The sequence below is a fragment of the Ctenopharyngodon idella genome, chromosome 19 (genome assembly GCF_019924925.1).
Source record: "Ctenopharyngodon idella isolate HZGC_01 chromosome 19, HZGC01, whole genome shotgun sequence".
Classification (NCBI taxonomy): Eukaryota; Metazoa; Chordata; class Actinopteri; order Cypriniformes; family Xenocyprididae; genus Ctenopharyngodon; species Ctenopharyngodon idella.
The window spans coordinates 25,903,333-25,930,103 of record NC_067238.1 but is presented as its reverse complement, the minus strand read 5'-3'; the positions used below and the strand labels follow the sequence as shown (position 1 = coordinate 25,930,103).

At 36.9% G+C, this 26,771-nt stretch overlaps 1 protein-coding gene across 1 annotated transcript in view; it reads right to left on the bottom strand.

Moving 5' to 3' along the window:
- Window positions 1-4,362: 4,362 nt before the first annotated feature.
- angpt2b (angiopoietin 2b) overlaps window positions 4,363-26,771 on the bottom strand; it is a 31,184-nt gene continuing 8,775 nt past the window's right edge. The window contains exons 3-9 of the mRNA XM_051873663.1: window positions 25,384-25,505; window positions 19,363-19,595; window positions 19,040-19,164; window positions 13,464-13,565; window positions 11,453-11,619; window positions 6,902-7,032; window positions 4,363-5,022 (exon numbers count right to left, since the gene is read on the bottom strand). Coding sequence (XP_051729623.1) covers window positions 4,862-5,022; window positions 6,902-7,032; window positions 11,453-11,619; window positions 13,464-13,565; window positions 19,040-19,164; window positions 19,363-19,595; window positions 25,384-25,505 — 1,041 coding nt within the window. The 3' untranslated portion in view covers window positions 4,363-4,861. The remainder of the gene's footprint in view (window positions 5,023-6,901; window positions 7,033-11,452; window positions 11,620-13,463; window positions 13,566-19,039; window positions 19,165-19,362; window positions 19,596-25,383; window positions 25,506-26,771) is intronic.

Genomic DNA, 26,771 nt, shown 5'->3' with positions numbered 1-26,771 from the left:
GGTGGTGATGAACTGAATGATGAGCAGCTGTGATCATGATTAGTTTCCATGGTTACTGATGAGTGGCAGGAAAATCAAACAAAGAACACATGTGCTGAATGAAAACGAGGCTGAATGTCCATGAAAACATAAGAGTAATCAAAACTGAGTGTGACAACAACATTATAATGTAATTGAAAAATGGATATTTATTCAGATTTTTACCAAAGATTTGTAGTAAGATTAGTGTTTAGATTAACTTTAAGAGAGCATTTGATGAAGACAAAGGAAATCTAAATAGACTTGTTTGAGATGCATCTGCGCTGCGCACTTTATAACTTGTTAAATATGAATATTTTTCAAAGAATCCTGAAAAACAATTTATCACAGTTTCCACAAATATATTACGCAGCAAACTGTTTTTTAACACTGATAATAATAAGAAATTTTTAGAATATTATGATTTCTGAAGGATCATGTGACATAACAGATGCTGAAATGTCAGCTTTGCCATCACAGGAATAAATGACATTTTAAAATAGAAAACATTTATTTTAACAATATTTCACAATATTACTATTTTACTGTATTTTTCATCAAATAAATGCAGCCTTGGTGAGCAGAAGAAACTTCATATTATGACTATTAACCCCAAGCTATTGAACAGTAATGTAATTCACTGTATTTTATCTGTGAACAGATCCCTAATGATGTCTGCTGTGGACTAAAATGTTTAGATTGCGATTTTGCATGCATCACTAAATGATTTTGTCTATATGGCAGAATGCACTATATGAATACTGTGAATTATATTGTTGGTTTCCTTTCCGAAATGACACTTCAAACAGGTGAGGAGCCCCTCACAAGCTGATCTCAGCCCCCTCTAGCCCTCCTTGCAATTCGAAAACTAGGTGAAGGCATTATTGCTCTGCTTGCATCCTCTTGAGAAAGACCCCTCCTTTTGGAATGACAACTGCAGCGTGCATATGCCTGAGTCGGTACTCTTTTATATGTAAATGTGCTGTTAGAAATAATAAGCTCAAGTAAAATGAAATTAAATCAAGGATGAACAAATGGAGTGGAAGATTTACCAAAACATAACATTCAGTTCATTATGTGTTCTGAATAGCTCAACAAATTAGAATCTGGATGAAAAACTACTGAAATAAATAAATACAATATATTCTTCTTTTTTCATATGCAGCATAACACACCCCCGACACAGGAAAGGAAAGGAAAGGAAAGACCCTAGACTTTGAAGTGCTAATAGGTTAGATCATTACCCAGCCGATGCTGACAGATGACTGGGTTTGCAACAACATGTTCTCTGTGTTTCAGAGACATTAACGAGCCCATTCTGATGGTCTTCCAGCCTTTTTGACTTCTACTTGTTAGTGCACATAGTATTAACGGATTTGAGATGCCTTATGAGCAAGTTTCACACGATTCCCTCATCAATCGCCCTTTTTCCCCAGTCCTTCATTCTGCCATCTGTTTGAGACAACGGCATAAAAGAGTCGCCTTGCAATAGTTATGACTAAAATGCATAAGAAGTCGCAACAAAAACAGCATAAAAAGAGAGAAAAGGGGGAGCTGAGCGAAGACAAACTCCCTATCAGTTCTGTAATCCAAATGCGCAGCTTCTATTTGGTTCTAGAAACATGATGTGCAGTTGCTGTGTCTCAAGTGCCCCCTGCTGGCAACAAGGAACATTTCGTCTGCAACATGATTAGAGTGAGAACAAACATGCTACATGTAAACAAACAAAATGAGAGAAAAACGGTCTCATCCGCTCTGCTGAGCCATCAGGATCAAACCGTCCCCTGGATTCATTATGGTCCGTCCCTGACTTCACCTGTCTTCACATCCGGTCCGCCATGTGGAACTGAGGCCGGACAGAGATTTATGTGTGGAAACTATGCACACCCTCCCTACTGAGCTTTCTTTCTTTTCCGTTCTCTTGCTCAAGGAGATGATAAATTCTTGAAGGTGCTCAAAAGCTCTACTGGTGCAGAACCTCCTGTCAGTGTAGGGCATCTCATTTGCACACTGAACCAAGTCAGTACTATGATGGCGTCAACAAATAATACACTCTCTGAGCCGAGGTTCATAAAATGGGAGGAGCCAGCTGTCTAGATCTCTCCTTAAACACAAATATGATGGAACCCCTCCAAGCTTAACCCTCATCTCACCAGCAGTAATCTATCACAGATGCTGCTGGACCCATGATAAAGTTGTGCTAGTTGTTATGGCGCATGGGGAATGTCTTCATCTACACACGCCTTGCAGTATATTTCTGGCAAATGGCTAGCAAATCAATGCAGAATCTCATATGGAAGAGTACGGCAGGTATCCTCACTCACTGGCCACGGATGAATGGGGTTGTAGACCAGAGCATTAAATCATGACAGTAGTAGCATGGCTAAGTGCTGAGTGTGAACACAGGTCAGCAGGCCAAGAGAGCTAGCCTCTGAGAAGTGTTTTATAGTAACAGCAGGAAAGGCCTTTATTGAATGATTCATCAAGCGATTGGCATAGAAGCAGGGCTAATATAGACTCTTAACACGCTGCATGGATGGTCAGTCTTCCACGTCAGCTTTAAACCAAACCTGCTGCTTTTGCAATTATGAAAATGGCAGAGTGCAAGCATAAACAACATGTTATTTACCTCATAGTGGATTTGATGCTGTGTTTCCTGCACCGCTTTCCAGCAGAGCTGCTCTCCCCGCTGCTGAATATTCAGCGCCATAGCAAAAATAAAACATATTATACCTGAGTTGTAAAATGTGAGTTACCAAGCAGTCTGTTTTCTGGTTTTGAATGTAATAAAAAGGATACGTAGTGTTAAATAATCTTTCTATTCATTGAGTTGTTGTTGCGGGGTGCATGTGAAAATCATAAAGCGCATCCTCACGAACATATGAATTGTCTAAGCCGATTCTTTTTAGTGAATTAAGAACATTCTGTGCGACCAGTGTAGTGAGATTCCCGAACAATTGACTCTTATGAACCAGTTTTTTTAGGTAAACCAAAAACACACATCACAACTTATCTGATTCCCGAATGAATGAATCTTATAAACTAGTTCTTGTTAGTTAAACAAAAGCATACAATGTGATCAGTGTAATTTAATTCCCGAATGAATGACTTGTATGACCCGGTTCTTTTAGTGAATCAAAAACTTTGTAATTCCGAACGAATGACTTATGAACTAGCTCCTGTTTGTGAATCAAAAACCATATTGAAAAATTTGATTCCCGAGCAAATTACTTTTCTGAACCATTTCTTTCAACGAATCCAAAACACACAGCAAAATCAGTTAAATAGTTAAATCAACTCTGCTCAGAGAACATATGGTCCCTCTCTACATAGAGTTAAAATAACACTGAAGCAGAGTTAAAGTTAATGAGATAATATGCTGTTTGTGGAGTTGTTTAATCAGATCTTGAGAGATTTAATGTCTTTTGTCTTCAGTTGAGTTCATCTTAGGCTGTGGCTGGAAGTCAGTTGTAGTTCTTGTGTTTCTCTTCAGTGATTCTGCTTGTTAACAGCAGGTGTTCATCACTAATGCTCAATCATCACTTAATTAATCACTTAATTACCTCATAAACTTTAACTCTGCTTCAGTGTTACTTTAACACCATATAGAGAGGGACCATATGTACTCTGAGTTGATTTTGCTGTACATGCACCGCAACCAGTGTAATGATTCATGAACGAATAATTCTTATGAGCAGGTTCTTTTTTGCTAAATAAAAAATTTTATCCCTGCATCAGGAGAATACAGTAGGTACTACATTTGAATTCGAATTTTTTTATAACCGTTAAAAAGTATGCTCTATATGGTATGAATATGGATACTATGAATGAAATTTGGATGTACTGCATCCGCCATGTTGTTACTGTCACATGACCTACCAGCGTCGGTTGTGTCGCTTTACTGCCATTCAGAAATCCATCCTGTGGCCTCACGGGATAGTAAAGTGTCCATCGAATGCACATTTCAGAATCTCGGCGGAAGTAGTAGGTTATCTGGAGACTTTTTACCTACTGTTTTTCGAATACCATGTATTCGGACATACTATTTTGGCGTACTGTTTTTCGCGAACTAGGGAAGTAGGGAAGTATTCAATTTCGTATGCAGCATATGATCCCCAAATGAATGAGCCGGTTCTTTTAATGAAGAGTTTGAAAATATGACTTGCCGGTTTGAATCAGTCAATCTGATACTGAAGTAGATCGATTTCTCAAAAGCATCGTAATCTTAAGCAGTTTGTAGAACCATTGGCACCAATGCTCTATGATCAACTTAGCTCACAATGGTTTTGACAAACACAGCCCAGAACGGCTACTGTATACACACAACAGAATTCTGTAGGAAAGTCTGATTTGATGTTTTATTACAAATATATATTTTATAATGAAAGTTATACTTATAAAACATACACCTGTTTCAGTGTCTTGAGCACTTTATAGAGGTATTCTCTCTTAAACCTTTATTAGCACTAGAATGGGAGAGGAAATCTCAGGAGATCCAAGGATGCACTGAAGGGAGGAGGAGGATAGGTTAGGTTTTACCACACAGACATCAGGCCCAAATATCAAGTACAAATGTGAACACTGATCAACCATTCCAGTTCATTGCATTTTACATTGGAAGAGCTTTGCTATACAGGCAGATAAAACATTTATGGTGTAATTTGTGTCTGTTTCGCCAGACTAAACAAACAAAATGGAGACAGATTGAATGGCTACAATGACATGGGCACAAGCTGTCCAAGTCTCAAGTTGTCCATAATTTTCATTGATGTCACCAGCTTGTTTGGATTATTTGGCTGTCAGTAAAGTCAAATGACCCATTTGTGACAATCCCTTCCTGCTTTTAGAAGTCCACAGGCCGTATCATCATAGTGGTCATGGTCGCCATCCAGCTCGGCCCTTTCCAGTAGTACCACTTTATACTGTTATAGCGTATCACATTGGAGTTTCCAGAATAGTATATCCCATTGAGATTGGAAGGCCCGCAAGCTTCAAACCACCACCCTGGAGTGACAAAGAGCAAACAATTTCAGCTATTTCAATTTTCCTTCATTAATATTAAAGAGGCCATATCAATAAAATTTTCCTTAAAAAAAGATTTTTCATCTAAAAAAGTTTTCATCTAATATTTATATTATTAAAATATTAAATTTTAGCTTTTAAAAGGATTTTCAATCATTTTAGTTTCAGTTAACAATAACACTGCATGTAGAATTTGTGAATTAGACTCTGTCAGAGATTATCACTCCGACTTGGCATTTAGATAAAATAGCAGATACGCTTCATGTTTGATGAAATATTTTTACAAAACCTTCCATGGTTTTGGTTTATTCTGATCAGCACACAAGGGATGGATGCAGGGATGTTTTGGAATGTTACCTTCACCTGTTGGAGGTAAGGAGGGAGCTTGGTTCCAGCAACTTTGTTTAACTTTAGTAAAGAGTGTCTAAAGTTTGTTTTTAACAAGGTCCCTGATCACATCAGCCCAACCTTCAGCACAACAATCCGCATTTCAGTGCTGTCACAGTGTAATGTGGGCTTTGGAAAAAGGTTGTTGTCAAAAGACAAGTCATTGCCAACTGTATTGAACCTGACAGTAAACTTGCCTGACTATAGTGGACGATTAGGGGGAAAAAATAAAAAGGTAAATAAAAAAACATTGTTGTCAACAACGTTGTCAACGTTCAACATTGTCAAAAAGATCCTCGTTCACACAGATCAACGAAAACGACTAAAAACGCTGTATTATGCATGCCAGGCCAGTAGTTGGCGATAGTGATGGGAGAAACGAAGCTTTTCAAAGCTTCGATTCAATTGAACCAATTGCTTCGCAAAATGATTCACTGTTTGGAAGCGTTTGAAACACCACACGCTGGTGACGCCTGCTGGTCAAAACAGTGTAAATGCAACAAAAACTCACGCCAAGCACTCATAAAAACAGCTTTTACAAACCCATTGCAAATGTTTTATTGGAAGTATAATCTATCAGATGCAATTAACTAATCATCTAATACCATTAAATATTAAGTGTCTGTATAATATGCATTCTTTTATCAATTTTCAAGGCTTGTTTTGTTTATTCTATGGATGGGTCAGCTAAACAGAGACTATTAACTACTAATATTCCTTTTTATTATACAAATACCTCATTAAAATGTCTATAAATGTATAAAACTCTTCAGAGATCAGGTAATAGACACTTAATATTCAGGTAATAGACAAACTCTTGTTCAATGATTTGCCGCTGGGGGGCGATCTCAGTGAATTCGCATGATTCATGGATTCACAGAGATCGCCCCCAGCGGTGAACCATTGAAATTTTGAAACGTTTCGAAACAGTTATGATGTAACGAAGCCTCGTTTACTAAAATCACGTGACTTTGGCACGCGCTCCGAACCAATGATTCGAAACAAAAGATTCATAAAGGTTTTGAAGCTTCATGAAGCAGTGTTTTGAAATCGCCAATCATTAGTTGGCGATGTCACTTTGTAAAGAAACACTACACGCCTTTAGACTGAACACCTAATACGCATGACTTCACCGTTTTCACAAATTCGTGTTTTTGTAGTTTACGCAGAGACGATAATGGTATTGTTTTCAAAAATGTGCACTTTGAAACCTGTTTTCGAAAGTTTGCTTTTTTTTAGGCCCCCAAAACATCGCTGTCGTGTAAATAAATGGCCAAAACGCATACAAAGTTTTCTGTTTTTAGTTGAAATTTTGTTGTGTAAACACCCCCTCAGTTGCAAGGAAAATACTTGATACTGTAACATTATTGTAGTACTTGTCTTGGGTGTTGTTGGAAAATTGTTTCCCATTATATGCAATCAGATAATTACACAAAGTTAAAAATAATATTTAATGGTAGACAAGTTGTGATACCTCCAGTGGCCATCTGAGCACACTTGCAGCTGCACTGGTCATTGTCGTGATCTTTAGTGCTGAACGGGGTTCCTGATTGGGTAAGACTACTGGTGCGTCCAGCTGTACCACTGAACCCCCTTGCATGGAGACTGGAGAGAAACAGACAAATAGTGAATATTTCAACATATGGATAGATACACAAATGCATTTTTCAACCTTTTTGATGCCACAGACCCCCAAATATAGTGATCCTCTTGTGAGGGACCCCAATATAAAGGCAGCTATATACATACAGTACCATTCAAAAGTTTGTGGTCAGTTAGATTCTTTTTTTTAAGATTTTTTTTTAAGAAATTAATACTTTTATTCAACAAGGATGCATTAAATTGATCAAAAAGTGACAGTAAAGAAATATAATGTAATAAAAGTCTTCTATTTCAAATAAATTCTGCTCTTTTGAACGTTTTAGAATTGTGAAAAAAAAAAAAAAAAAAAAAAATGTATCATGATTTCCATAAACCTCAGCAGTACTGGTTTTCTTGAGCACCAAATCAGCAAGTTAGAACTTTTTCAAGTTGGCTCAGCTTGTTTTTTTAGTTATCTTGACAAGAATTTTTAAGTTCAAAAGACAACCTGCTACTACTCTAAGACTAATTGGAGCAAATTAGTTGAGTTAACTTAAGTTGAGTGTGATAACTCAACTTTTTTTTTTTTTTTTTTTTTTTTTTACAGTGTGAAGGACCTTGTGACACTGAAGACTGGCTGCTTTGCCATGACATGAATAAATAACATTTTAAAATATATTAAAATAGATTATAAATTGTAATAATATTTTCACAATATTACTGTTTTACTGCATTTTTAATTAAATAAAAGGAGCCTTGATGAGCAGACTTCTTTCAAAAACATTTTTAAAAATCTTACCGACCCTAAACTTTTGAATGGTAGTTTATTTTCATGTATATGTATAAATATTTATACTGTAGAAAATATAAATATTGTGTAAAATATTATTATCTGAAAAAAGAAAATTAAGTTAACACAGTGTATTTTTCTATCTTATTTTGAATTTTTTTTTTTTTGACAAGTGTCAAGTGTAAAATGAAACTGTAACAGTTTCAAATTCACATTTTATAATTTTTTAAATAATAATTATTATTATTATTATTTCACAAAATATTTCACGAACCCCCTATAGCACATCCTCGTGGCCCCCTAAATTTGAAACCCCCATACATATGCTGAATAATAATATAAGCACATCAAAATTTACAGACGGTATATAAACATTCCTATCAATCAGAAAACTCTATGGTGGTCTATGGCTAAAGGTGTGTCAAGAAAGTGTTTTTTTGTTTGTTTGTTTGTTTGTTTGTTTGTTTGCTACTTCTTGTATGTTGAGTTCCAACATTAGCCTTCTTTATCATCTCAGACACATATCCTGTTTTAGATAAATTAACTTAAATACTATACATAAAGGATCACTTTAAGGTACATTGTTTTTTATTTTCTTTTTACATAATCAGATGAAAGCTTCTACATCCATTACATCCACTGTTAACCCAAGTAATTGGACCATCTGTGTGCCTGTATAAGATATTTCTAAGTGATTTATCTTTTTCTCTTTCTTATTTCAGAAGGCTCTAAGACTCATTAATGTGCATTCCAAAGATATTCAGCCTCCATTATCCACAATCCATTGTCGATGATGTCTCACCAAGAAGGACTACACAGAGAGAGGACCACACAGCTAGGGACTGCAGGAGATTTTGGCAGGAAAACATCCTTGCACCATAGGTTGCTTGGCTGGTTAATCCCAAACGGGCTCAACACCCTCGAGACGATGCCAGTATTCTCAGCATGCTAATAAAATGCACACTTACCATATGAGGTAAACTAGAAAACAAACATGGTGGGATTTGGCAAGCGTTTGTTCAGCATTTTCCCTACCTGTTTACACGTACACAGACACATTGGCGTTTCCATCTGATACCAATGCTGCAACACTCACCCATTCTAGAGTAGTATTCCAAATCATTTATTTTGAGTTAAATGTAATATTTCTGGTTCTGGTTCATTCACTGTATAAGTATCCCCTCAAGCAATGCTGCATGTTTAATTGCATCCCTTAAGAGAGGTGTGAGATTTGTTTAACTCGGCAGTTTTCTGGCAAAGCCTCTTGCTTGAAATTGTTTGCCCTGTTTCTCTCTGGTAGGCAGATTTGCTTCTGGGATTGGACCAGACAAGAAGCAATTGGGATGCTGTGAGAAATGGTAGTTTACCCTTAATGTAGCTCATCATTGTGACATAATCACACAAGTGTTTATCTCAGAAAATGACAAAGACAAGCCAAAAAAAGAAGAAAAAAGAAATTAAATATATCAAGGGTTTTAAATGTGCTAAATATTTAATTCACATCATAAATCTAAATGCAAATGCAAGTCTTTAAACTAATTCTGAACACCACAACATGACAATGTTTAAAATAACTCTGGACAATTAGATATTGAACATATTCTAATTAAATGACACACAATAAGTAAGGAATAATTCACAACGGGCCATTGAATTATTAAAAAATTGAATTATCTCTTAACGGCAGCAGCTTCTCTACTAATAGTGAAGCTGTAAGTTTAACTGCTTCAAAAACAGCGATGTAACTACCTCACTACTGAGAAATGTCATGTAGCTTTTCAGTTGTGAAACTATTTTACTGATAAAGTCACGGAAAATGCTGACAACAACTTTCTGTTGGTGTATGTTTCCGCGTGTGTGTGTGTGTCTGTACTGTATGTGTGTGCATTTGTATGGGTGAGAGAGCAGGGGAAAGAGAGCATGCTTTCCATAGATAATGAAATGTAATTTAGTGATGAAAACATGGAAATATTTTATATATTTTTTTCTATATTGTTTGTTATATCTTTTTGCTTGATCATTGTCTTGGGTGCTTTGGTTCTTTTGCTGCTGTAGGCTGTAAGGTCCTGAAATACTTTGGCAAAGTGATATGGAACCTCAGTGTAGTCAAGACCTGCCTGGAAGTACTTTAGCTGTGTTTGCTGGAAAATAATAGCACACCTTAGAATGTTCGTCAGCCGATCAGAATCAAGCATTTAACAGCCATTGAATTTGTTTTTTCAAATTCCAAAGGTATCATTTACGGTGGAGACACAATGTTTTGGCCATAGCCGATTTTGCCCCCGCCCCCACTCACGTCTGGGATGTATATAGGAAATATAATAGGATGTTAATAGGAAGCATCTTCAAATGTTAAGCAGGAGTTTTCATTTTGTGAGTGGGTATTATAATGAGTCTGCTGCTGGAATTCATCATTTTTTATGTTTTGTTGAGTGATTGTTGCAGTTGAGGAAAGAGATGGCAGGGTTGCTCTTTACCGAACACAGCTCTGCCACTTTTCACTATTCTACAGCTTGTTATCCGTTCCAGTTAAATCACAAAACAAAACGCAACCAAATGTGTTCCTGCTGCTGATAAACATCTACTGATATACAGCTGCAATTGTGGTTTATTCAAATAAAAGGTTATATTAGGGAACCCCTCGTGCTTAAAGCAAAAACACTGCCAATAGACCAAACATATCTGACCATATCTGACCCCAAGTTTATCAGAAATAAACAGAAATGGTTAGGAAAAAACCATTAGTCCCTTAAATCGTTGTGTAATGAGAAGTCAAAAACAGCAGCTCAATGTGCTATTGAAACTGGACTTTTTAAACATTTTCAATCATCATGTTATTGTTGACGTTGCAGTATTGACTTGGAAATGTGAAAATCCTCTACTACAGATCTGATCTCCAGATCAATACATCACTGAAACTATTTATCAAAAAAGTAAAATAAAAAACAAATTATTTGCACATAACCTAATTAATATTCATAAGCTACACATTTTCTAGTCTCAGCCCTCAGACGTCACGACCACATTGGCTGAACATCTGATGCATATGGCACACAAAATACTTCGGGAGTTTCGAAGTCATCATCTGATCTGGTTAAATTCTCCAGGATTTCCAGAAAAAGTGTGTCGTATTCTTTAACGCCTGTAAACAAAGCCGTCGTGATGTCAAACCCCCTTATGGAAGAAGAAAGCCATCATGTTTGCAACTGTGACAAGAATGAGCGCTTATAAGTATCAACTAAACGCTGGATTTTCAAGTATGTGAAGTACGTGCCATTGTTGCAGTAAACTTGCATGACATTCCTGAATGAATTACAGGCCGGTCTGTTATTGTGGGGACATCGACTTTACATTTTAACGCCCCTAAACATGAAATGATGCTGAACAAGACCAACTGTGGTTGGTTGCTTTACATGTCGTTCAGACATCCTCTTGGGCAGTTCTTAGCAAATGAAATCTGCTTTGTAGTCCAGACCTTCTGCCATCAGTCTGAAGGACTAGCTACACCAGACTAAGCATTTTCCATTGCAAACCTGTACTGTGCACCCCCACCCCCCTCGCCAAACTTTCCCCACCACTTTTGAAAACAAAGTGACGCCCATCACAACAGTTCATGAACATCTAGAGTCAAGAGAACATGAAACATTTTGGTACCTGTACTTCTTATCCTCTCCGTCAATGTGGAAATGGTCATATTGAGAATAAGCCTGGTGTCCCTCTGCGTCTTTGAGGTGGACCTGAAGAATGTAGTCTTTTGATGTGGTAAGCAGGTGGATGGCATCATTTCCTAACCAGTGTTCTCCTGACAGATCTCCAAATCCCTGTCACATAAGAAGAAAAGAAAAAACGTTGCTTTATTTGCTTGACATACACTCTACTTTATAAAACGGTTAGTTTCACATTCTATTTGAGCTTCAGGTGTGGTGAAATAGTTTTGAACTTTAGCGGCTGGAAACTAATAATGCAAGGTGCGAATTACCAATATTTCTGTATTAAAAAGTTAATCTTTAAATACTATTTCTGGAAAATAGGCGGTTATGAATGATTCTGTCAGAAATAATTATTTTATAATTATTACATATAATTATTTACATTTTCAAAAGTATCGACAATCATTTTATTTGTGTGGATATATTCATCCATTGATTATTAATTCATTTTACCATAGTGAATAAACAGAAGGTATTTAAGAGGTGCCATTAAGAGGTGAAATGTGACAACGATACAGTATGCAAATTTTGGATATAGAAGATCTAATTGGTTGAATTCTACAGGATTTCCAGGAGACGTGCGTGTCACATTCTTTAACACCTTGAAACAAAGCTGTCGTGACAGAAGAAAAAATCCTGCAGTTCCTTGTCACATACTAGTAAACATTTCAAAAAACCTCCTGTAACCGTATGAAAATGTTGCATTTCCATCTGCTTGGACCAGCAAATGAGACGGCACTTTTGATCACTGTGAGATGTGGTAGTGCAGTTGGGCATTCAAATGCTTCAATGCACACGTTATCAACAATCTACAGGGGCTCCCGACTCCCACGCTCCATCTGGGGCCAAATATTTATCATTCACTTGTAAAAACATTTTTCTTAGAAAACAAGGAAAAGAGAAAACAAAACTTGCCCTGTTCTAAAGCACTCCCAGAGCAGCCATAGCAATTTATCTGTTGAAGTAGCCCAGGTGAGATGAATTACCACTGTTTTTGCATTTAAAACTCAATAACAGTAGCTCTTCAGGGAGATATTACGTTCATAGGTAGACACTGATTTTAAAGCAAGCATTCCTAACAATGTCTTAGCTAAAAGCACTCTTTTTACATTCTGTAACTTTTTTTTAAATGATGGACACAAAGTGTGAATAATGATGTCCTATTCAAATTCAAAATGTCTCTTCTTTCTTTTCTTTTTTTTCTTTAAATGACCCTGTGACCGAATTAATATATACTCATCCTCCCAGATAGGGAGGGAATGCAGGTGTAACAACAGAGGGAGACATGGGAATTCAGAGACGGCCAATCAGAGTTCTCTTCCTCAAGGAAAGGTCAGCAGGGTCAGCAATGCATCAGTATTCTATGGCTATACACATCAGATACCACATATGACTTTTCTCTTCAGTGCAGGTTAAATATGTGTTTTAAATGTTAGGTGCCTCAGATTAATGGTAGCAGAAGTTTGCATATATCAAGAAATCTCAATAAGGGATAGACAGGCTCACATTTAAATTATACTGTATGTCTTCATTAAAGGAGTGATCATACTTCATTGTCTAAAACAAAATCAAGAAAAATTATTTTTAAGCAATCTTTAAGGATGGTACAAAATCAAATTCCTGCAACTAGGTACTTTACAATGTTCACCTTGTCAGATATGAATAAAAGCATGGCAATATGTGCCATCCAGAACATGACTTATATTATGGAATTTACCAGAAGGGTTTTTTTTTTTTTTAATCTGTTTTTAGATATTAGATGCATGAAGACCTGCTTCATTCATTGTCTGCACTAAAATAAATAATCTGAGACAGAGAAATGTGCTTTAAAGTGAATTTGAAGCCAAACTGTGGAAAGATAACCACATTTCCTCCTAAAGCTATAGTCTAGTTATACAATTAAAGGGATCAAATGTGGAAAAGGCTCTAATTGGCATTGGATAAGTTGTTCCTACCAGTTTGTAATCATTCCAGCCACGGTTGAAATCTACTGATCCATCATAACGGTGCTGAAAGACAGTCCAGCCTCCCCCTCTAGTTTTCATGTCACAGAATACCTGAAAACAACCATACAGAAACACATACATGCCATAAATGTACAAATATACTTTTTTATGATTTATAATTTTATAGTTAAACGAGACAGAGAGAGAAATAACACTTCTATTAAGCCACGTTTCCACCGCAGGAACTAGGGACTTTGGGGTGGTACTCGGTGAGTTTCGACCGCAGGAACCAGGGTCTAAATAAAGTTCCAGGTAAAAAATTCGGTAACACTTTCTATGAAGACCATGCTTATAATGAATTATAGCACCATTTATACTTATTTATAAGTAAGTATTACTATTTTATAAACATATTTATAAACACTCATTAAGACCTATAATGCATTATGAGAACAGTTATAGTTACATTTACATTATTTTTAAAATTACTTATAAGTCATGCATTTTCTTTTTTAACGCACATGTTCATAATCCATTATATAGTGATTTATAAGTATTAATTAGTCAGTCGTATGGTTCCATGAATGTATTTTTAAAGATGCAACCTGCATTGCTATAATGTTATTATGTTATAGTTACAATGACTTTTTAGTAATTCAGATTTATTTCTGTCAAATAATTGAATATATTGTTATTAATAGCCATGTTGTGCTCTTATAAATACTTATTATGAGTAATAATATAGTTATTAATCTCTAGAAACGCATCATTGATGGCTTTAAGTAAAGTTAAAACACAGGATGCAATTTTCCTAAAGAAATCATGAAGAAATCAATACAATCAGCTGAAAATAAATCTTTTTTAATGTTACATACTAGCAAAACACTGCAACAATACATTTTTTAAAGTATAATTCCATACCGCTATTAGCAATATCATATGGCTGAGGAGATATAGATTTTAACAAACCAAAATTACCATTCATGACCTCTAATGCAAACATTAGCTGTTAAAGACATAATTATTAATAACTAATTGGTACAGCAAACAAGTGTCTCTGGAATTGTTTTATATTTGATCATTTATAAATCAGTGTATAATGGATTGTGAACATGCACATTCAAAAAAAGCAAATGCATGACTTATAAGTAATTATGAAAATAATATAAATTTAACTGCTCTTATAATGCAGTATAGATCTTAATGCGTCTTTATAAATATATTTATAGAACAGTAATACTTACTTATAAATAAGTATAAATGGGGCTATAATTCATTATAAGCATGGTCTTCACAGAAAGTGTTACCAAAAATTCTCCCCTCAAAAAGTACCTGCTCGCAAGGTAGTACTTTTTCAAAGTTCAGGAACTTTTGGGGGTGGGACTTGGGCGCTGAACATGTTGATTGGTTGAGTTCACGCTGCATTTTGATTGGTTGACTCCACGCAGCATTTTATTTCAACCACTATTTTTAAAAGTCTGTTGCGGTGCGTGCAGTAAGAGTTATTTGCTAAATGAAACAACAATGGAGTTTTAAAAATTCGACAGATGGACCGACAACGAGATTCAGGCTTTATAAAGCTTATATGTGGAGCACGAAATCCAGCAGGCACTGGAAAGTCGCGCGCAGTCCTACGTCACCAGACTTATCTTCACGATACTTTACACCGCTATGGAGATCCAATCAGCAACAGGTCCGGGGGGAAAAAGTTCCTGGGACAAATTGTTCCAGGTCATTTCGGTGGAAACGAGGCTTTAGTTACTTTAGGGAACTAAATGAAAAGTACCAGTAACACTTTATTTTGATAGTCCACTTTAGACATTCTACTACTACTAACTATAAGTAACTTTGCAACTACAAGTCATCTGACTACCAGTTATTAAAGTATTAGTAGACTGTCTGATTAATATCTTTATTTTGATGGTCTCCCAACAAACATTCTACTGACTATAAGTAACTTTTAGAGTACGTCAACTTATTCTACTAACCATAACCCTAATCCAACCCTAATAGTCTACTAATACTCTAATGAGAGCTAGTTGACAAGTAGTTGCAAATTAATGAGAGTTAGTTGACATGTAGTTACTTATAGTTAGTAATATTTGTGACAAAACGATGGTTTTCAATGGGTTATTTGATAAAAATGGTGAGCGACCATTTGAACAGCTATGGTAATTTTCCATTCTTTCTTATTACAGTAATATTTTAGTCAGAATTTGGTGAATACTCTCACACAATTCACAATTCATAAGCTGCAGTTTAGAAATCTGACTGGTCAAACTACTGTAATTTCCCAGGATGTGTCACAAAGCACATATCAACCCATTATGTTTTGAATAAGGATGTCTCAGAGTCAATTATGAGGCCTTTCTTACCTCTGTAGTTTATCTGCACTGACAAAATAAACTAAACTGTGACCCACAATCCTTTATAAACACGCATGGGGAGAGACACTGAATCACAAACCACCAAATTTGGACTTCTGATGCAGGACATTCTGTTCTTGTCCACAGTGAGATGGCGGGTCCTCAGGCTATGAGTACTCTGTTTGGTTTAGCTTTTGAATTTGGTTAACCCCTGTGCCATACTAATGATGCATTGTCCCAATTTGAACCATACAGTAAACGAAGTCTCATGGAGACATTTTTGGGACATGAGCACAGTGGTCTCGGTGCAGTTTAAACACTCGATTGTACACTCAATGCTCTTCCACTGAAACTTTTACTAACCATTAATTTAGTATTGAACTCAATACAACAACAATTTACTGTTTTGTGGGAAAAATAGCAAATTAGTTTGAGCTATGAGCAGCAAAATAAAATAATAAAAGAGCAGCACATTGAATTCCATCATCCGAATCCATCAAAACTAATTAAAGCCAATCCCAAAAAGGATTTTCTTCACAAATATTAAATATTTCTAGCCTGTGCTTGTCAAGTGAAAACATTCCAAGTAAATATCCTCTATATGAATTTTCTCCAATTTTCCCAGCTGTTTCTGGAAACAAATAGGCTTAAAGAGAAGGCGAAAAGCAATAAGTTCTTCTTGGCAAAAACAAAAAGTGGGATAACGTACATTTCCATCCCTTGGCGGGACCAGCTCATTTAGCAACACATGATGCTGGTCTTAAGACCTTCCATTATGAAACTTTACACGGCTTATCCAGGTTTAAAGACAAAGCCCTTGCATTAATGACATCTGTAGAGAGGTTGCTTTTGGGGAGTCTGAACTGATTTCATTTTTATTCAGCACAACATATCTTTCTATTTGCATAACAGATGTGAGATGTTCTTTGTTTTCTGCTTCTGAGCTATACACATCAAGATGACAGTCCTTAACCTGAGCCAAATATTCCAGTGGTATTTTATCTCTGTATCTTTTATCTCTTTATAAAGTATTTATCACAGTAATCACAGACACAATTATACGAATGTAATTTATACAAAATGCTTTGCACAAATTGTATCATATGAACATGATGCCTGGATTTAAAGAGAATTTCAAACTCATTCAGGGCTAGTCAGTCACTGTTTCCCATACTTGAAAATTTTCTGGCCAAAATATATTTTGGATGGATGGATGGATGGATGGATGGACGGACAGACGGACGGATGGATGGGGAAAGTTGATAATTGGATGGATGGATGGATGGATGGATGGATGGATAGATGGATGGATGGGGAAAGTTGATAATTGGATGGATGGATGGATGGATGGATGGATGGATGGATGGATGGATGGATGGATGGATGGGGAAAGTTGATAATTGGATGGATGGATGGATGGATGGATGGATGGATGGATGGATGGATGGATGGATGGATGGATGGGGAAAGTTGATAATTGGATGGATGGATGGATGGATGGATGGATGGATGGATAGATGGGGAAAGTTGATAATTGGATGGATGGATGGATGGATGGATGGATGGATGGATGGGGAAAGTTGATGGATGGATGGATGGATGGATGGATGGATGGATGGATGGATGGATGGATGGGGAAAGTTGATAATTGGATGGATGGATGGATGGATGGATGGATGGGGAAAGTTGATAATTGGATGGATGGATGGATGGATGGATGGATGGATGGATGGATGGATGGGGAAAGTTGATAATTGGATGGATGGATGGATGGATGGATGGATGGATGGATGGATGGATGGGGAAAGTTGATAATTGGATGGATGGATGGATGGATGGATGGGTGGATGGATGGGGAAAGTTGATAATTAGATGGATGGATGGATGGATGGATGGGGAAAGTTGATACTTTAGTTGGATGGATGGATGGATGGATGGATGGATGGATGGGAAAAGTTGATGATAGATACATGTCAACTATTTTTCAAAGTTTCTAATGTCAAAATATATATTATACATTTATACAATTTTCTATAAAATGTATACTAAGGGGCAAGAAAATACACTTCTAATCATAAAATAAATTTTTGCTAAATACAAAATGTATTTTTAAATATATTTTGGACTAATGTAAATATCTTTCATTTGAAAATATATTTAAAAATGGCCAAAAAATATATGAGGAAATGTGAGTGAATAACTATCCAGTGATAAAATATTTATGAAAAAAAAAAAAAAATCAAAAGCAGTATACTTTAGGCTAATTTTGATATATCTGAAATATATTTTTGCAATATGGGACATGGAATTCACGAAAAAAAGCATAATAAAAATACATATAAGCTTGCCTCTGGCAGCAAAAATATTCATAACATTTAAATATGTCAGCATCACCGGTCAGGATTTTCCAAAGGAACCATATGTTATCAATAAACTTGCATCAGCCCTGATCAATATTCCTTATAAATATCTTCATTTGTATCATTAAGGAAACAAAGTGAAGTAGAAAAAAGAGCAATTTAAAACTCTCCAGATGAAAGGAGCCACCCAGCGTGCTGCTCTGAGGAGTGGCACAGTATGAAAGGGTGGTGATACATATACCAGCTCGCTCTCACTCACTGCATTAAACCCTGTGTTGGCAGGAAGCTCCCGAATCTTTGCCAAACACCTGGCGCTTATGCCCACAGGAAATGGAGGGGAAGACGAATGAGCGCACAGGAAAATAATGAATAACAAAAACAATTTTAGCCACATTTTTAAAATGTTCATCACCCCAAGAGCCTGCCAGAAATTAGATTTGATTCTGGAAGTCAAAGGCAAAACACAACCCTTGACTGGTTTGCTTGTGGTTCAGTAGGGCAAGATTTTGAAATAGATACGGGAACATATTCACAGTTAGATGCACGGAGAAATGGCCTGAAGGAAATGTTTCTCTGACTTCTCAATTTGGTTTTCTGATCAACATGGCATTTTCATCTTAGCCTTTTTTCAAAGACGTACTGAAATTGCATTATACTAAAACATTTTGTCCTTCCAGATTATAATGTAGTCCTCAAAAACAACACAAAGAATTAAATGTCAGGAGAGCTCAGTTTCTTCAGCAATCAAGATACATGCTTTACAAAATGATTTTGTATTGCATGCAATTTTTTTTCTTCTCCATCCTAGTTATTCGAAACCTGTTTATTGTCCACATGAAAATTGTTTAAATGTACTAACCTTAGTTTTCTGGGTGGAGTTAGGAAGATGAATGCTGTATATCCCACTTTCTGTAACTCCAGATTTGAATATCTCAGCACAGTCTCTGAACTTTACAATCTCCTTTTCAATTGGAGTCGAAATATCTGGAAATACATAAGACATTTTTAAGTTTGTGAATTGATTGGCTTGAGCAATACTGATTTAAATCTCAATCTTCCTGGAAAATTGCCTGACGGACCTCCGCTGGGAATTTAAGCAATTGCCCTGTTCAGAGAGACCCTTTTGTTCCCACTGAGCCGGTTGTAGGCAGCTTAGCCTGATAATGTGAAGCTGGCACTAACCGTTACAGTGAGCGACCATAGCCAGTAGCTGCTGCACTGTGTCAGTGAGTGTGGCCTGCTGCCGTTGGAGCAGTGTGCTGTTTCGAGTAGAGCTGGCCAGTTCTCCCTCCAGAAGGCTGACCAGGTGATTCTGTCTGTCCAGCAGCTCCTGCAGCTGCTGTTTTTCCTGCTGGATGACCTGAAGCTCTCTGCTGTGCTTGGCCTCCATGGCAGCAAAGCGCTCTTCCAGGTAGCTGAGAAGAAACAAACTAGCTTGTTCATATACGGTCTTTCTATGTGCATATTAAGAGCATTTTAGAAAACTATTTACACATTGTTGCTGATATAACACTGGGATTTTTTACTGTTTGTATCACTCCACTTTGTGCGTTCCAGACTGTCAGTCTGTGCATTAGTTGTGGGGATTTTGTCTGAAGTTTACATCAATACACTTTTTTATATATACAATCTCGTAATCTAATCTAATCTAATTAATTTAGAGGCCTTAGATATTTGCATATCAAATATGATACAAACCCGATTCCAAAAAAGTTGGGACACTGTACAAATTGTGAATAAAAAAGGAATGCAATAATTTACAAATCTCATAAACTTATATTTTATTCACAATAGAATATAGATAACATATCAAATATTGAAAGTGAGACATTTTGAAATGTCATGCCAAATATTGGCTCATTTTGGATTTAATGAGAGCTACACATTCCAAAAAAGTTGGGACAGGTAGCAATAAGAGGCCGGAAAGGTTAAATGTACATATAAGGAACAGCTGGAGGACCAATTTGCAACTTATTAGGTCAATTGGCAACATGACTGGGTATAAAAAGAGCCTCTCAGAGTGGCAGTGTCTCTCAGAAGTCAAGATGGGCAGAGGATCACCAATTCCCCCAATGCTGCGCCAAAAAATAGTGAAGCAATATCAGAAAGGAGTTTCTCAGAGAAAAATTGCAAAGAGTTTGAAGTTATCATCATCTACAGTGCATAATATCATCCAAAGATTCAGAGAATCTGGAACAATCTCTGTGCGTAAGGGTCAAGGCCGGAAAACCATACTGGATGCCTGTGATCTTCGGGCCCTTAGACGGCACTGCATCACATACAGGAATGCTACTGTAATGGAAATCACAACATGGGCTCAGGAATACTTCCAGAAAACATTGTCAGTGAACACAATCCACCGTGCCATTCGCCGTTGCCGGCTAAAACTTTATAGGTCAAAAAAGAAGCCATATCTAAACATGATCCAGAAGCGCAGGCGTTTTCTCTGGGCCAAGGCTCATTTAAAATGGACTGTGGCAAAGTGGAAAACTGTTCTGTGGTCAGACGAATCAAAATTTGAAGTTCTTTTTGGAAAACTGGGACGCCATGTCATCCGGACTAAAGAGGACAAGGACAACTTAAGTTGTTATCAGCGCTCAGTTCATAAGCCTGCATCTCTGATGGTATGGGGTTGCATGAGCGCGTGTGGCATGGGCAGCTTAAGGCCAGAACACACCAAGCCGACGCTGACGAACTAGTGGCGATGAAAGCAGACGGCGGGGTTGGCTCACGTCGGCAGTGTCTGTGTCCAAAGTTTCCCTGACACACCAAACCGACGCTCGACACCCGACGGCCAAGTAGCACGTCATTCTGCGCCTGCGCAAGATGAAATGCATTTCCTTACCAGCAGGTGGCAGTAGCTGAACGGTCAATCAGAATGATCAGATGGCCCGACGGACCTACATGCTCCGACGCCGATTCAACATTTCGAATCGGCCGAAAAAAAGCCGACGAGGACCAACTTCAGCCAACGGTGCGGAACACACTGAGAAAACTTAGTCGGCCGACGAACAAAAACTGCCCGACGGCCGACCGTCAGCTTGGGGTGTTCCGGCCTTTACACATCTGGAAAGGCACCATCAATGCTGAAAGGTATATCCAAGTTCTAGAACAACATATGCTCCCATCCAGACGTCGTCTCTTTCAGGGAAGACCTTGCATTTTCCAACATGACAATGCCAGACCACATACTGCATCAATTACAACATCATGGCTGCGTAGAAGAAGGATCCGGGTACTGAAATGGCCAGCCTGCAGTCCAGATCTTTCACCCATAGAAAACATTTGGCGCATCATAAAGAGGAAGATGCGACAAAGAAGACCTAAGACAGTTGAGCAACTAGAAGCCTCAGTCCCCAGACTGTAATTAAATATTTGTTTAGTTTTCACCAAAGCTCGCGCTATTTTGCTGTAGATCAGTTTTGTGAGGTGCCTTCATGCACAAACGCTACCTTACAAGTCATTGCCTGATAAGGCAGCGAGGCAACGAGTCAGCTGCCTAGGTTTTCGGATGCAGCCATGGCTTGTTCGAGATGCATCAGTGCTGCACAGACAGATCGGCGTATGACATCAAAGTACTGCGAGAGCGACTGGAGAGCAAACGTCTCCTTATGCTTTTGAATCGCTCTCGAACAACATCTCGAACAAGCCTAGTCTTTATAAGTGAATCACTGAGTCATTCACTCAATTGATTCATTCAACAATGATTCATTCAGAAAGCAAACTCCACTATGTGCTATATGAGAGGGAATAAAACTGGAAGTATTTTTGTTAGAGGAGCAAAAATAGACAAAGTTACAGAAATATATTTTGTCTAAAATGTAGGTTTCTCAAACATGTTGTTTGTTGAGCTATTGTATAAACAAATGAATATCAACAAATTAATACTAAACTGCATACCCCACTTAAATAGTTGCACCTCAGTTTATATACATTTTCTACAAACAAAGATATCTAGAGGATCTAAAATCCTGTACAGTATGCACAACTTTAGAGAAGAAAAAAAAACCTCTTTATAAACCCTTTGAAGACTAGCCGGAAGTGAAATGGTTGGAACACAAGTTAAATCAAAGTCCCTCTGGTTCAATATAGTGATGGGAAGATTGGATCATTTTACTGACTTGATCTTGTTAAGCAAAAAATTAACACATTTTTATTCAAGTCATTTTGTTCATTTCGTTCTTATGAGCAGAGTTAAGTTAAATTAATTTTCAATAACCAAATTCCCTGAACATGTTCAAATATGATAACATAGTAAGATTCTCATTTATCAGTGATGAAAGACCTTTTTAATATCAAATTTGGTTACACTTTATTTCAATGGTCCACTTTAGACATTCTACTAACTATAAGTAACTACACCAAACTACGTGTCAAGCAACTCTCATTAATTTGCAACTACATGTCACCTAACTCATTAGAGTATTAGTAGACTGTTAGGTTAGAGTTAGTAGAATAAGTTAACACATACTTGCAAAGTTACTTATAGTTAGTAGAATGTCTGTTGTGGGACGGTCAATATAAAGTCTTAGAAGATATTAAGCAGACAATTCACTAATACACTAATAACTGCTAGTTGACATGTACTGTAGTTGCAAAGTTACTTATAGTTAGTAGAATTTCTAAAGTGGACAACTGAAATAAAGTGTTACCACAAATGTATTTACAGTATAAAGGAAGTCCATATGGGATTACTAGTGCGTTTTACTGTTTGTATTACTGCAACAGACTACAGTATGTGGATGGGGAGCAGTGTGATTTTGTCTTGCTCAGAGCAGAATATTGTCTTAATGTACATAAATTGTGTCTATAGACAAACAGTTTGTCTTATATTGACTGTCAAATCAAATCCTAATTTTTAATACTTCACTCTGTCGATAAATAGCTGTTTGTTCGTTCTCAGATGACACCCTTGAACAAGCCTCTCAGATTTCACATCACAAACCTCTGTGAGCCAGAGAGGCTGGTAGACCTGTAAACACCTGGATACCGCTGCCATTCACAGATGGTGTTGTTGCCTGGGCTTCTCTATCAAAATCAAAATCAAAACACTCTGACAGGCTGTGTGAGCTGGCACCGTACCAAGCTCCAAATAAAGACAATAAATCCCACAGGCCTGATCTTTATGAGTCCGACTAATGACTTTGCAGCAGTTTTTTATTGAAACAATCCACCCACACAGATTGAACAAGCTACTTTCAGCTAGTCGAAAGAAACATTACCTAAATCTTTCTTTGCTTGCTGTTTCTGCTCTTCCAGCATGCATCCTTTCAAGGAGCTCTGCACTTAAGTATACCTTGTCAAATTGTTTTTAAGATGATTTGTTTTTAAGTCATCTTAATTTGTTGAGATGAAACACTGCTGTTGTTAAGCTGCAGCTTTATTCTAAAGTACCTTGTAAAAAATCCTGTTCACGATATTTAATTCCTGAATAGATTATCTTACCGTCCCATTTTTTGACAGAAAGTTTAAGTTTCCACAAAATGCTTGCATATTTTAATTTGAGTTAGCAGAAAGATGCATAATCACTGAGCCAAATTTCCCGAAAGACCAACTGAGAAAGATGAAAACGTATTTTCTTTATTACTGCATGGTGCTCAACAGACAATTTACTGTAACAGAGTGCTGTTTTTTTGTATGAAAGGTTCTTGCTGCTCTGCAGCATCATTGTTTATTTGAACACAATTATAAAGTCATAAAAAAGCTGTGAAACAGGTGATCCTTGTTTTATAACTTATTTTCAGAATATGAGATAGTAAACACCAGGAAAAAACAGAGAACATTAGAAATATCTCTCTTAGGTTATTGATAAGATGTCTTTGAGCCTTTTTTATACCTGATATCAAAGGGATAGTTCACCCAAAAATGAAAACTCTATCATCATTTACTCACCCTCTGTTGCATTAGTTTCTGTTTTCATGGACTTTCAGTTTTGTTTTCATTTGTCACATGTTCCTTTGTTTGTGTTCCCGCCTGTCTTCCGTCTCCATGGTCACCGTCATTATAAGTTCACGTTTGTCAGCTGTGTATCATTTAGCACTTTGTTATCTGCACTACTTAAGTTCCTGCCTTTCTGTTGTTCTTCGTCTGGTCTCGTAGCTAGTTAAGTGTGTGTACCCTGATGCCTGTTCTGATTCCTGCTTGGATTATTATATTAAACTGTGTTTGAACTTGATTAGTCTTTGTCATCATCTGCCTGAGCACACAGCATTACACCCTCATTTCATTCCAAACCTGTATGATTTTCTCTATTCTTTGGAACATAAAAGAAGATATTTTGAAGAATGCTGGTAACCAAACAGTTTCAGTTCCCATTGACTTCCATATGGATAAGAGATTACAATGCAATAGGAACCAATACTGTTTGGTTACCAACATGCTTCTCACTCTGATCTGCAGAAGAAGGAAATGCATACAGGTTTGGAATGGCATGAGGGGGAGTAAAGTGTTAGTTCAACCAAAAATGACAGTTCTTTCATTATTTACTCATTCATCTTCTAAAGATATTTTTAATGAAACCTAAGAGATTTCTCTCCCTCCATTGAAAGTCCATTCCACCAAATTATCATAAAAATAATCCATATGAATTAAGCAGTTTAATCCAAGTTTTCTGACAGGGCTCCAGACAAAAAAATTCACCAAGGAGGTTACTTTTGTTTTGTTTTTGCGCACAAAAAGTATTCTCATTGCTTCATAACATTAAGGTTGAACCACAGTTAGTCACATGGACTATTTTAACGGTGTCTTTAATATCTTTCTGGACCTTGAATGATGGAAATTATGTTGTTTTTTATGGGATAAAAAAACCTCTCGGATTTCATAAAAAATATCTTAATTTGTGTTCAGAAGATGAAAGAAGGTCTTAGTGGTTTGGAACGACATGAGGCTGAGTAATAATGACAGAAATTTCATTTTTGGGTGAACTAACCTTTTAAATACAGGTGGACATGGGTCCAAAACACTTTTTTGAAAAAAAATTAATTCAATTTGGCATAGAAAGATGCAAAGAGGCAACGTGATCTACATAAAGTGTGTATGAGCAACTTTATTATCACAAATCATTAGCATCTTACAAGCCATTTTCCTTTGTATCCTGTTTCAAAAATATGCATGAATGCGCTTTTGCATTTGTAATAACTTTAGAGACAGAGCTCACGTGCACGAGGGTGTGACTGAGACACTGCACATTTGCAGACGACTCACCTGTTTTTGTCATTGAGGCGGGAGACCTCCTGGGTCTGCTCTAAGAGCTGCTTCTCCAGCCGGTTGGTGCTCAGAGAGTACTCCAGCAGCTGGATCTCCAGACGACTGGTTTGGTTCAGCACCTGCAAACAGGCCCACATGACAGACAAGCGGAAAGAGAGATTACCTTTAAAATATTTAAAGACATGAGAGAGTGATGCCGCTTTTCTTGTCCAAGTACTATGGTTTTCATCTTTGCTTGGATGCAAATGTACAGGATTTAGGTTTTTTTCCAAGAAAATGCTGTAGTTGAATGTTGAAGGTAGTACCAGATGTTTCCCTGCAACATTATAGCTGCCAACTTTATCCAAGAACAATGTTTGAAGTAGCATTGTTGGAAACGAATACAGTATGTTAATGAGTTTTAATCAGGGTTAAAGAAATAGTTCACCCAAAAATGTAAATTCTGTCATTACCTTTATGTCGTTCCAAATCTGAATTACTTTCCTTCTTCCACAGAACACAAAAAGGAATAATCGAAAGACTGTGCTGGGCGCACTTTTCCATTCTATTACAATGTATGAAAACTGAAGCTTTCAAGCTTCAAAAAAAGATGCAAACGCACCTTAAAATGTCATAAAAGACTAATTTCCAAGTCATAAGATAGTTTCTTGTGAGGAACATCTAAATATTTATGTATTCACTGATAATCTATCAATATATCTAATAAACTGTAAACCACTATGATCAAATCATTTGATTAACTGAAAAGATTCAACTTGAAAGATTGTTCACAGATCAGACAGTTCTCATTCATTGTAGGTGCATGAAAAAGTCTTTAAAATCTCTCCTTTTGCGCTCCATGGAAGAAAGAAAGATATGGATTTGGAACAACATTAATGTTTGATTAGAAAATAATGAAAGATGGTTCAATTCTGGCTGAACTGTTTCCTTAAGTGTTTGAAGCCATAATAAAGTGATCCAAACACTTCAAAAAGTCACACATTCTTCAGTAGTGATTATCCCATCATGCCTGTTCATTCAAACAGCGACATGTTTTTCCAAGCAGCTCTAACACAGCAAACATACTGTAAGCCCAGTATTTTTTCAGGCTGTACTATGATGTTCAATGAACTGCTGACTGCGACAAAATGAAAGCAAAAACATAGCAGTGTGAAACAATCACTCTTTGAGAGGATAAACACTATGGCTGTTTTAGTTGGGCTATTTTCACTGTTTCTCTGATTCTTTTCCAACACTACTCTACATGGCCACTTAACCCTGCTTCTGTTGGCCATGAATTTAGATGAGTGAAAAACCATACACACACTATCCAAAATAGGCAGCAGTGCTTTGAGTGACAAATGTGATGTACTGAGGCCTCATTTTGTGAACTCACTTAACTGCAC